The sequence below is a fragment of the Cinclus cinclus genome, chromosome 3 (assembly GCF_963662255.1).
Source record: "Cinclus cinclus chromosome 3, bCinCin1.1, whole genome shotgun sequence".
Classification (NCBI taxonomy): Eukaryota; Metazoa; Chordata; class Aves; order Passeriformes; family Cinclidae; genus Cinclus; species Cinclus cinclus.
In genome coordinates, this window is record NC_085048.1 from 26,467,109 (window position 1) to 26,480,922 (window position 13,814).

Here is a 13,814-nt window from a genome sequence, read left to right on the forward strand (position 1 = left end):
TTTGAAATAAATAGTACACAAGTGAATATACAAAGCAGTATTTAAACACATTTTTTGAATGCAGTTGTACATATTTTTCTAGCCCATAGCAATATATCAATACCCTGAAAAGACATAAAATAAGCAAACATATAGCAGGCATTCTACTTTATCTATTTTGCCTGAAAATAGAGAAAAATAACATTTTCATCACAACATTTTACTGTTTATCTACTACATTATGAAATGAGAAATCTAAATATTCAATTTACTATAATGTTTTCTTATACCTCCTGAGAAATTATCATAGTCCCTGAGAAGTAATTATTGTTTTCATAATGACATATACTATTAAAAATTACAGACAACTACTTAGGTGATATTTTGATCTGTGATGAAAACTTTTAAACTAATGCGGTATCTTTTTCTAAGGAATTTTTAGCATTTCTAGCAACTTTACAGAAGATTTAATGGAAGCTTACTTTTAACTAAAATGTTTATTTAGAAACACACCAATCTGCTTAAAAGGATTCCAAAATATTATTGCATTCATATCTTCTGCATGTCTGTCCTGCTGTATATTTAGAATTTATCAAGCTTTTATAAGGGAGATTTCAATAAAATCATATGAGAATAAGCCAATTTTAATTCAGCCTTTAAATAAGCTTTCAGAGTAAATTACAAAAATAAAGCAGGGCAACACTGCGCGCATCACTTGTACTAACAGGACAGGCCAAACTTAAAAAAAAAAAAAAACCAAACTACAGTTATTAATAAAATATTTATTTCAAGAATATTCTTGAATAGGTACCAATTATATTACTTTCAGATTAAAAAACAAAACTAGTTAAAATGCTCATACCTAAGTGGAACTGGTTTAAAGAAAGAATTTGTAGTTTATTTATATTGAAAATGAGATTCCTCATGAATCTACATGCAAGGACTCTTGTATTTTATATGATAGTCATACAATTTAACAGGCATTTTAAATTGGATTATTTCATATAAGCTACAACTGCTGCCACACATAGCATGGGATACTTGTGCTAAAATTCATAGGGGGATGTAATTTTTAAAGAAATGCAGACGTTTCCAAAGTATGTCATGTGTTGCAAGAGGAAATAAAAAAGACAATGAGGGAAACGGCTTTAAAAGTTTAATACCTTAAATATATTCCTGTATAAAACTATTTAGTAAATCACAACATTACCAACTTGATAACAGGCTTGCTATTGTAAAATGGCTTTTATTTGTCAAACATATTTTACTGTACTTTGTATGTCACATTAAAAAAACTGAAGGTCTAAACAGAATCACATAAGTATTGCTGGTATCCACAGAGGTTTTTTAAAAATCAAATGGATGCAACAATTAGTTTAAAACATTTATTTGTGAATGTTTTGAATACATATAGATATATTTGAGGAAGTATCTCAGGTCAACAAGTTTTGTAGTAACAAAATGTATTCAAAACTTTCAGAAATTAACAGAGATGAGAAACAACTATAAGTTATTACAGTTCTTTGTGTTAGAAAATATAGTCTTATTTCTCCCTGTTTTTAATTGCTAAGGTGGCACTTAAAGTAACTCTAATGCTATGATATCTAGAAACATCTGGAAAGCTGTTACTTAAGATGAGACAGATTCTATTTTTACTTCTGTTTCTCTGAAATACAAGAAATCCTGCATTTCTCAGTTCTGCCTATGGGCCTTCTGGGAGCTGCAAAGTGATGGAATATGCAGAATATGGAAGCTAAATATCTGCTGTCACAGTTGTGGTCATTTTCATCTCCTTATTCCATTGCAGAGAAATATTAGGGAATTGACCTCTTCAGGTAACAGGATTCTAACAGGATTATTTTGCCATAAGCTCTCTACTGTTTCTCTCATCTGAACAGTATCATGGATGTTTGTCTCCTTACCATGAACTATTTATGAACCAATGTTTGCAAACGGCAGAGATATCACAGAAGTTCCATAATCATTAGTTCAGGTACTTAGGTTGTTCAGCATAACGTAAGTAGGTATATAAATCAAAATCAAAGGTCTGTAAAATATTAGGCACTGTAAAAAGGCTATTTCTCTCTGTAAATTATGTATGTGTTTGTGTCTGGAAAAGAAACTGGCACTGAAGGGCTCAGAAATCTGACAGTGGCAAACTCCAATTTAAATAACTTTTTTTTTATCATCTATTTAGTATTTCTGTTTGGTATTATAAATTTTGTACATTATGACAATTTTCACTTAGCGTTATTTCAGACATTGGCTGAAAAAAATTATGCCTCGATTCAAATTTCTAGCTGTAAGATGTCATAGACCAAATAAAAATAGTCACTAACATCTAGAACAAAGAGAAAGCGTCATGTGAAGCTATAGACAGGAGACTGATAAAAGGTGAAAAATTCCATGGAAAACATGTTTAAAACAAAGACTTCAGAAATTACCTTGAAGCATCAAGAAAGTATTGCTTCTAGAAAGGACAAAGCAAAAATAGAATACCTAATTCCAATAAAAACTGTAGTTATTGTTTCTCCTTAGAAATGAGTCCTTTTCATAGATTTCCCTGGAACAATACACATAATTTCCCTACACCCTAAAACTGATGGCTTTAACCTTAAACCCCATGCATAAACCAGCTTTTCAGTTTCTCAGTTTCCAGCTTTGTATCTTTAAAGCTGTAATGAGCACAAATAAGATGGCAAAGTTTTTGTGTATTTGTGTGCTGCAATGACATATGTTGCTGCTCCCTGATCTTTTTGCTCCGCTCTAAAACTGTGCGCTTCCCAGAACTGTGAAATTAAGAAAAAAAAAAAAAAATTTGCAGCAATACAAAAAATACAAAACTATTGCAGCAATAGTTAATAATAAAGCAAGAGGCAACTGGTCAAGAATTCAGCCTGCCCACTACCTGAGAGATTTTTCCTAAACTGCCTAAACAGTTGGCAGAGTGACATAAATACTTCTATAACATTAGCCATCTGACTTTGTATGTCTGCTTTTGTGCGAAATGAAGTACATCAGAAAATAATACCACCTTGATGTAATACTATGGACATCCACAATCCAGACATTTCCAGTTTATTTCTTGAAACAATACATACAGTATTCTATTGCTCTAATTTCCTTTCTACCATAACTCATTAAAATCTTACTGAATTAACACAAATACTGCCAAATAACCCATATCTCTGAAAAGAGTAGGTAAAGCTTTGATATGAGCTCTCTTTATATGCATGCAGTACCTAATGTATAATAGGAAGCATTTGCTGATAATTTTTCTATCACAACCTAACATGTATATGGAAAATTACTTCCATTGTAATAAGGAGGCTGCATGAACATCTTGAGCTGATCCCATCCATATTATTTGGACTAATGAAGTTCTACATCGAATTTTAAAGAGAGATTAATTTCTACCTTCTAAAAAGCAAGAATTCTAGGAACCATTTAATTCAATGATCTTGCCCTTCCCTTCCTGACTTTGTCAGCAACAACTACCTGCTGTTCCTATTAGCTTGCCTCGCTACTATACCTCTAATAGTTCTCATATAATACATCACTGTTAAAAATAGTCTTACTAGAAAACACTAGATATTTTCTGGACTGTAGTTTATGGTTGAAAATTATTTTTTTAGGTTGTAATTCTCTGCAATATTTATGTGCTTGTATTTTCACAGGTTTTACACCTTATGAAAACTGTCACCTTTTATTGCCCATTTCATCATTAATTAAACTTGTTATTCATCAGTCCCAGCCAGAAAGCTGATCTTGCACTCAGTAGTTGTATGCCCTCTCATAGTTTCCCTTGATTTTGAATACATTATTTTACTAATTTTTTTTTTTTTTGTCTTGGAACAGATTCAGAAAGCATGATTATTTCCACCAAACTGTCCTATCTTTCTTTCTGGTTGCTTCTACAAAACTAACAGTTTTGTGTTTGCCATTATCTAGAAGAGCTTGGTCTAATGCCTATACTCTTGTTTATTTTCCCTCTATTTTACTTACACATGCAGTTGAATTGCTCTTTTGATCTTTTTCTTGTAGACCTTTTGGGCAATTTACAAATAGTGGCTGAGGCTCAGCTATTAATATTTTAACACCATTTAAAAGTTCTATTGTTTTGCTTACATGTCCTGCCTTGCTCTTCTGTTACACTAACTTTTCATTTCTATTATTAAGATTAATTCTAAGAATGGAATTCTCCAACACTGGAAAGGCATGTTGATAAATTAGGCAATAAAAATTCTGCAATTTGCCCTAAGTTTTCCATTCCTCCTGTTTTCTTTGCATTTGGTGTGTAGTATTTAAGGAGAATCAGCATAGGCTATATGATTAACAGCTCCAACCCCTATGTCCTCCCAATTGTCTTGATCAAACCCTTGCTTATCAATTGCTGGCAAAGTACTTGAGAGGGAGTTTCTGTACACCTCTTGGGAAACTTGTTGTACAGCAGTGATTTCTAAACTTTTTGCAATAATGGCCCTCCCTACAACATTCTTGCAACTTTGAATATACTATCATGCAATTGTAGAAATCATAATTTTTTTAAACTTTTTATCCTGCTTGTGTGGACAATTTAACTTAAAGTCATGGTCTAACACTGTTCCATGAGAGCCCATATGTTCCACGAGTTCCATATGAGAGCCCAGTTTTGTTACACGAATATTATAATCTATCCTCTTGCAGGAGGAAAACCTCTGTATCTAGGACAAACAGCTCAAGAGGAAGTTTTACATTAGTGGTATTTATAGAATTTTAGAACTCTTTATAGCAAAAACAGACAACTGTAGTTTCCCAATGTACATGCAGGAACAAAGATGAAGCTTTGTTTTATACTACAGCTAATCATGGTTTCATCACCTTCCTACCAATTTGCTGTGGTAATTCTGTCCTAAACTAATGTCTTACATCAACTTTGATTCTGCCCAATTCACATTCTCCTCAGACCTAGCCAGTGTGTTTTCTCTTTTTCTTCTAAATATGTACCACTTTCAATGGTATAATTTTGGTCCTGTTGTACCCATCTCAGACAGTGCTCTACACATAGTTAGAATTTGTTAAGTACTGCTGCACTTTGAGGTTCCTGCTATACCAGAATCAAACTTTCTAGTGACTGGACTGTTAGTTACTGGCAAGTTTAATGCCCTTTACTACTAAGTCAAGAGTCTTGGAGTAATCTATCTATCTATCTATCTATCTATCTATCTATCTATGTAAGTGTGATTACCCTTTGTGATCAGGTCTACACCCTTGACAAGTTTATCAGGAGAGAAAGGGAAGAACATGCAAGACAAAAATAGTTAAGTAATAAAAAAGAATAAAAAAGAAGACAACAGAGGAATTAGATTTCCTCAAACTGCTTTCAGCTAAAATTCTGTATTTTTGTCTCTCTTCTTTTTATATAAGAGTCCTGAATAATTGGTTGCATTTTTCCTAGCATGCGTGATCAACTCACTTTATGAATTATGCCTTTTACCCCTTTTCAATTCTAAATTTTCTGCTTTCCACAATTTGTTAGCAATGTATGTTACTGATTCAAGTAACTGCCCTACGACTTCCCCAAGGATTCCTAGCTGCAAGGTTCAATAATTCTTAAAAATTCCATCAAAGCTCCAAGAGAATCCTGGCTCCATGTTTTTGTTGGTTTTTTTTTTTTTTTAATTCTTCAGAAATGGTGCACAAAAATATTTGGAAAACAGGAATGTTAAGAATGTTAATGTTAACTTTTTCTGAGGAATGTTAAGAAAAGGCTTGAGTTACATGTCTCTCTATAGATCACTTCTGAAAAGGGTTTCAAAAATCAATATCTTGTGTCAAAAGCTGTTTTTGAAAAACAGCTTTTCCTAAAGATGCTTCACTAAGCAACTTGCATACCTCCCCAGTGATGTTTGGGTTTTTTAACTCAGCAGCTTGTGGTAACCTTTACCTTAATAGTAAAAAAAAAACCCCAAGGTATTTTATGCTCCTGATTCCTAGATATTATATCTATATCTTTGTAGCTTAGTAAATGACAAGTAATAATATTGCCTTGTAACACTGCAGTTATTGGCTACCCTTTGTCCCTAAGAGACCCCTACCTTTATAGGCATAACAGTGAAGACGTCAAAATCCTGCTCCAACTCCAGTTTCAGTAATTGTACTCCCGTGCTACTTAAATTTTCCAAATTTTCAGTGCAGTTGTTAATTAGTTAATGTGTTCTTCAATTCCTACATAGAAATGCAGAGCAAAGTTCTACACAGTTAAACTGTTGCTCTGTTCCACCTTAGCAGTTCTTGTACACTGAGGGAGCGATTGTGGCTTTTAAGCCATGGCCCAGGGAAGCTGTCAGCACCTGCTGTGATTTGGTTTGTTGTGCATATAGGCAGCAACCTGCTATATCCATTAAGCAAGGGAAGATTACTTCCCTGATGCGCCAGGCCTTCCTGACAGCTCAGCAGGATAAGAAACCATTTCCAACTTGCTCCAATTTTTGTGCTTTCACCAATTTGCATATATTTTTTTCTAAATCTGCCTGTCTGTTTTGTCAATTTAGTTTGTCTATGCTGGCAGGTCCATGCCTATCTCTGTGTCATTGTAACAATTGACTGAGAAATACTAATTCTGAGTGCTGAATCTAAGCCACCATAGATTTAATAAGTATTGTAAAGTAAGAAATTAATAATAGGTAAACTGACAGCTATCTTTCTAGACTTTTAGCACAACTGATAGACCTGCTGCAATTTTTTGTTCTTTGAAACATATTCTTTTCTACTTACATCAAAGATAGCAATAAATTCAACATACATTTGCAGTTTTCTGGAGCACAACAGAAAATGGATGACCAGTTCTCACCTGTTTTGCAAATGCACATTGGATTTCCATCTACCTGTGCCAAGCAGGTTGAATTGTTTATACATGGATTGTAAGGCAGCTCACAGGGACTGAAGCGCTGGTGGCAGAAGTCACCAGTATAGAATGGAGGACAAATGCATACAAACTGCCCTGGCTTCACAGATTCAAAACAGGTGGCTCCATTCAAGCATGGTTCAGATTCACATTCGTTTATATCTTCACTACAGTCTGGCCCTGTCCAGCCTGCTGTACATGCGCATCTGGAGGGGAGAAAGAAAAAGAACATTGATGTGGCAGAATAAACAGCTCAGCCCAACCACTTCCAACCTATTCTATTTTAAAAATAACAAACAAACAAAAAAACCCCCAAAACAAACAAACAAAAAAAACTCCAAAAAAACCCAAAAATAAAAAAATAAAAAAAAAAACAACCCCCCCCAAAAAAAAACCCCAAAAAACCACAAAAACCCAAAATCAATAATGTATTCCTGTATTTTTTTTTTCTTGGCAATTGTATAAGAATGCATTATGAATAAGTTATACTCAGGCTATGTCCCCAGAATTTATCTGAGCAAAAGGTAAAGGACTTCCTCTAAGTCGCAGTAACACCTGGAAAACCATCTGATTTAGGAAATGCAGACAATCATGTTTAGATCATTTTTTGATGAAACAACAACACAAATTATCAAATATGAAAAGTAAATTCGCTAAATGTTAAGGATTAGAAGGACATATTTTCATATGTGTGAAACTAGTAAGTACTTCAATGTTTGGGATGAAATGCATCAGGAAGCATATCCAGCATGCTTAGGAAATAAAGTAGAAGCCATGAAGGATCCAAATTTCATTGTGCTCTTTCTCTTTTTTGAATGCTTTTATGAAGATCTGTCTGTGACAACACAGAAGAGAAAACTTCAACCAAAATCTAAGATACATCTAATCGTAAGGGACCTATATTCATTAATCAGATAAATATATTTTTTATTCACAATATAAATATCATGAGGTTCTGTAAATGCAAAGAAAAAAATATTGCTAATGTTTTCAAAGATTGCAGAGCCAAATTTCTTCTCTGGCTGCAATAAAAGAGACATGTCTGTACTTTAGAAGTCATATATTCCTCTTACTTTCACTGTAAATAATACTGAATTTAATTTTATTTTTCAGCTATTTGGAAGGACAAAATACAATATGAAAGATGAACTATTCCAGCTATTGTCTATTTTGATCAATATTGATTTCAGGTATTAAACCATTCAAATATATTTTCATAGTTATAATTTGATAAGAGGAATTGTTCTTAAATAAGAAACAGGTAGTTTAATGGAGAATATTATGTAGTTATATTTTGTAAGGAACAGGTATTGCTTGCCATATGGAAGGCAAATTTCATCTGTTAAAAAAACCCAGTGTTTTCTTTCAATTTTTTTGTGTTCTGTGTTATTTGTGGGATACAATTACCATGTCACATGAAATGGAATGGATATTAAAAAGGAACTTTGTATTTTAAAGGCCTCGGTATTTTAGCATTAAGTATTCAAAAATCAGGTTACTGTGTTTTTCTCATGTTAAAAACTAATAGTCATTACTATCAAAAAAGCATTCAGACATTCTTAAAATAACTGACAAAAATCACATTTCAGGATTCATCATTTATGATACTCAAAACATACTTTTGGAAATATGGTTAAATATGTGTTTCTCTTCCCTGTTTATGCACAACAAACATACCTGTTTTTGCCATACATGGCAGAATACATATATTATCTAGAAGCAACATCCACTGAATAAGACTGCATGCCCAATCAATGCTTCACTGAATTTTCTCTTAAGTAGTCAATATATAAAAGCATCAGACTCTACAAATTAAGCATCTCTAAATGTCTCATACTGAGCACTGAAGAACCCCCTGACCCAACAGATCAGAACACAGATGTTAATTTTTTTTTTACAGATGCTCTTTTTTTCTGGTTGACTTCTTTTATGAAGTTGTGAATAAATTACTACCGATGCACTACTACAAATTGGTACGTAGCACTTGGTTATGCTCCCTTTTAGCTTAAAAAGTTCATTAAATGGAGAGCCTTTCACTTTGTATTAGGAGAACACAGTTCAGTTCTGACCTGGTCTGACTTTATGGACATAAATGAGGCGCAGAGGAGCAAATATTTACAGTTTCATTCCCTTTTTTCCCCTAATGAGTTTCATAACTGCCTTTGAGTTATCAAAACTATTCTGTATGACTAGAGGGAACATTAGGTCACTAAAACACAGCACTTATCTACACTATACAACTAGCCAGTCCTACCCTGGCTTCATGCACACTACTATCTGAGATGCAACAGCTAATATTAATGCAAAAGAGACAATTAATAACTGAGTTTTTTTGTACTCCTTTCTGGATTATTAAAAAAAGTTACTGGAATCCTCATTATATGTGAAAAAGAAAAAAAACAAACAAAAACAAAACCCAAACATAGAAGCATCTATCCTGAGGCCCAGCTTTGAGAATCAAGACAAAAATTTGTGTTAATGAGAACTCTTACTAAAAAACAAAAAGTAAGGAGGTGTTAGGATTATAAAAAACAAATTATAAATTAGCTATTATAGATGGTATTCTTGGAAATTAACTGATCAAAAGGCAAAAACCCAAATAGACGTTTTCAAAATTACTAATTTTTTTCACTCCATTAGAAAAATCAAGATGATTTCTAGAATTCTCTGGGGGAAAAAAAGTTGATATATGCTTTTAAGAGCCCATATAAAGATAGTCAATGCTGAATTTCTTTCTATTGTTTTACCAACTTGCCAACATAAATATTTTTCTTTCCAACAACCAGATCCAAATAAACCCAATGATATTAGAAAACAAAATCATGACTCTTGTATGTAAACTATTCATTTTAATCATATAAGCTCCATATACTGCTTAGATTGTGACATGTGCAGAACTCCTTCAGTACATCTCCAAATCGGCTTCCACGAGAATTTTTTCTTTACTTTCTATACATCTTTCCATAAATTGAAAAGCTTTCTATAGAAACATAAACAAAAGGAGAGGGCAATGAAAAAATATGAATGTATTTATGGTTTTATGTTTACCACCTGTTTAAAGTAAAAATTTAAATTTGTAAGCTATAGTCATGAATTGTATACAGAGAAGTAATGTTAATGTTATAAGCTCCTCTGTCTCTAAACAATGAGTTAAATATTATATTTGTTTCTTACCTGCTTGAAAACTCCCTTTTTACTCCTCACATTCCACTTAAATGTATAGATATCATCTGCCTTATATTCTACCTTAAAGGTTTTAAGGAATTAAATAACAGGGAAAAGTTTTAAGAATACCTGAATTGTTGATTTTGGAAAAAAAGTTCCTGAGGTTCAGCTAGACTCCCCTGCTCAAAACAAGTACAACTAGAGTTTTCTCAGGTCTGTGTCCAGCTTGGTTTTGAGTCTCTCAATGATGGAGATTCCACAACCTCTCTGAGTAATCTCTTCCAGTGCCTGACCACCCTCACATTAAAAGAAAAAAAAAGTATTTTTTTAATCTTCACTTGGAATTTCATGTAGTTTACCTTCTGCCCACTACATATTTTCCTGTCACTGGATATCCCTGAGAAGATTCTGTTTCGTTTTTTCTCGCTCCCTTTTATCAATTATTCCTACATATTGCCAAGAGCTTCTCTCAGCCAAAACCACTTTTTCAGCATGCTAACTGGAGAGATCATCTCTCCTGAATCTTAAGAGTTCTAAGGTGTCTACCAATTACAAATTCATATTGGTGGCATACCATTTTTCCAACTGTGCCGGTTTTACCTTGAAGACACCTTAGGGGTGGGGACACTAGGAAGATTTTCTCCAAGAGAACATCCTCTGTGGATTGATGGGACCAATTGAAGGCTGGTTTAGTTGTTGACAGCCTGAGAAACCAATTGGGAAAGTCGGTTCGCTCCGTGAATCACATTTGAAGCAAGTAAACGCCGGGAAAGCTCTCCTGCATTTCCATCCTCTCACAAGGTAACGCTGACCTGACCCGGGTCCCTCTCATGTGGGGTCAGGCAGGGCTGGGCTCGGGAGGCTGCCGGGCCCCGTTTCCAACCAGGAGCCCCGACAACCAAAAAGAATCAAAGCCCATTGCTGAGATCCTCGCCCTTTTCCGGGTGTGGCCATAGCTCAGCAGGGCCCTGCCCTGCCCTGCCCCGGCTCGGAGCAGCCCTGGGGTGGCCGAGCCCGCCCGGCCGCCCTCACGGGCTGGGGGGAGGCAGCCGGGCCCGGTTCGGGAGAGCCCCCAGGGCTTTGTGTGCTGGGCAGGGCAGAGGGAGAACCCCCGGGCTGCGGCTGGAGCTGGGGGCGGGCAGCGCCGGGGGAAAGCCATGGACACACGGCCTTGGCACCCATTTCTCCTCTGCGTGCACTTTGCAGTTCTCGTCCTGCCCCTCCAGCGTGGCCTGGGCACCCTGAGATCCTGACACAGCTCCGGCATGGCCTGGCACAGCCCCTGCAACTTCTGTGGGAGATTTTAACTTTTTTACCAAAAGATAAGACTTACAGACCTTCCATCCTTCCTTGGGTGGGGGGAAGAACAGAAAGGATACACCAAAGTCAATGAAGCAGAAGCTAAGTTTTTAGATGGAAGGAGAATGAGGAGACGCCATGAAGGTTGGCTGAGAAATCTTTTTGTAAGTTATAGGGGTGGACTGTACTACACTAAAAAATTCCTTTAAACCATGGAGAAAGACATGGGTGGGTGGGTGGGGCGAGATGTAAAGTTTTTGGAAGATCCTTTGCCCCAAGGGATAAAAGAGGGATCTCTGTTCCTGGGAGTGAAATAGGAACAGAGAGAAGAGAGCTGAAGAGAACTTTTGCCTTTGAGTAGCTCATCCTTAAAAGTAACACCCCATGACTTTGACATGGCCCACAGGCACAGCTCTGGGAAGGCTGTGAAGGTGGGAGGAGTTTCATGATGGCAGATCCCGGGCGGCTGCTTTTTGTGAAAAAAAGTGAAGTCAGGAGAGAATTTTTTTCCCCCTCTCTTTAAAAACATCCGTATAGCTGAAAAGAATAGCTGAAACTATTATTATTGCTGAAACTCCTCTCCTTAAAGTGAACTGAAAAAGATTATTTAAGTAAGGAATTGACTGAAGTGTCTCGGTATGTTGTTAAAGTGTGAAAATAGGGAGGAGAGAGTAGTCTGAAGGTCTGTTTTGAATTTATTATTATTTTTCTTTGTGTTATTAATAAAGCTTTTCTTTATCCCCTGTTAAGTTTTAAGCCTGCTTTGCTTTTATTCCTAATTTCATTCACAACAAAAGGTAAATATATTAAAATTGGCAAACCCAAAATATAACACCAACCTAGTTCAGCTAGAAGCTCTAGAAAATGCCAAAGCATAACAAAAGCACATGGTGTGACTCTTCGGGATGGTCCTGTGCACGGCCATGAGTTGGATACGATGATCCTTGTTGGTCCCTTCCAACTCAGCATATTCTGTGATAAGCAGTAATGTAGACAAATATTCCAGAGTAGAATGAATTTCAGAAGACTTCTTTTTTTTTGCTTTTCGACCTCTTTCTTTGCAGCAAAAAAAAATACAAGAAGCCAGTCTTTTTAGTCTTCTGTATAAAAAACTATTTGGAAAATATCTATCAGAGCACTAGCCTTTGCCACAGATAGAGATGGTTTGCAGACAACATTGGAATATTTAAGAAGCACTAGAACTGCTTGTTCCTCAGCTGTTCAGTCAAAACAACAGGAATCCTAAATTGAAACCTCAGCTACAGTGTGCCCATCATTCAACTGCCTCTTTGACCAATTCTTGATGAGAAATGGCAAGACATTCAGTGAAGTTTAGGTCAGCTGTTAGCCATGCAATACCTGCAACAATGGGCCATTCTGGAGTAAGGATTTATGTTGTTTAGTGCATTCAATCAAATCAACTAACAGCCTGAGAAACCACAGTGCTCAGTGACAAATTTATTCCTTGTAAGCTGGAGGCTATTGGATCATCTGAGGTAGTGAAATAAGAGCTTGCTTTCAATTCATGCACAGCTTGAAATTTAGGGCACCAACACACACCACAAAGCTCCAAGGACATACACTTCCAGTCACTACAAAGGCTTCAAACACTCATGTTTCTACCTCTGCTTTCCTCCTGCAAATGTTTTTGGGGTTTTTTTCATACTTTGAAAGTTTAATATGTTCTTTGCTCCACAGACAGCTACCAGACTGGTTTCACCAGCTTCAACCTGCAAAAGCAGTCACAAGTTTATCTCTGAAGTCCTTGTGCTCCTAGTTCTCTGATCTCTGATGCCAGCCCTAGATGGTCTCCTCAAATTTTCACCTATGTGTCTCCTCATCGTCCCTAAATTAATTTCAGCCTGCATTTACTATCACTACCATTATTCATTCCCTAATTTATTTTTAGAGCTCTCCATTTGTAACCAAGCAAATGTGACACCGATTAACTAATTAGAGAAAGCATTAAGCTGGGCTGCAGAGCTTATGCTCTGATGGAATTAACTATCTTGAGGGATATAGGACAGTAGTGGAGTAGTCAGGACCCTGAATTTTAGGAGAGGAAATTTTCAGTTGATTAGCAGTTTAGATTAGATTTCAGTAATTGGGTCCATGGGGTCTCCTAGGAAACTGCCTTCAGGGAAAAGGGATCTGAACAAAGCTGGCAGCTCTTTAAGGACATTATTTTAGAGCACAGTTCTTGATTTCCACATGTAAGAAATCAGGTAAAGAAAGCAGAAGACCAGCATGCCTTAGAAAGTATCTCCTGGGTAAACTGAAATGCAAGAAGGAAATGCACAGGTGAGGAATAAGGGACATTTATCCTGGGAAGAATATGGAATGTTGTCTGTATGCGTAGTAGTGGCATTAGGAAAGCTAAGGCACATTTGGAGCTTAATTTGGCAAGAGCTGCAAAGAATAAGAAGGGACTTGCAGGTATGTTTACCACAAAAATAAGGTTAAAGAAAAAGCACCTCTTCAGTAA

The 13,814-nt window shown here is 35.9% G+C and overlaps 1 protein-coding gene across 1 annotated transcript in view; it reads right to left on the reverse strand.

Annotated features, from left to right (window-relative positions):
* EYS (eyes shut homolog) overlaps positions 1 to 13,814 on the reverse strand; it is a 706,383-nt gene that overhangs the window by 421,779 nt on the left and 270,790 nt on the right. Inside the window, exon 22 of the mRNA XM_062489770.1 lies at positions 6,812 to 7,071. Coding sequence (XP_062345754.1) covers positions 6,812 to 7,071 — 260 coding nt within the window. The remainder of the gene's footprint in view (positions 1 to 6,811; positions 7,072 to 13,814) is intronic.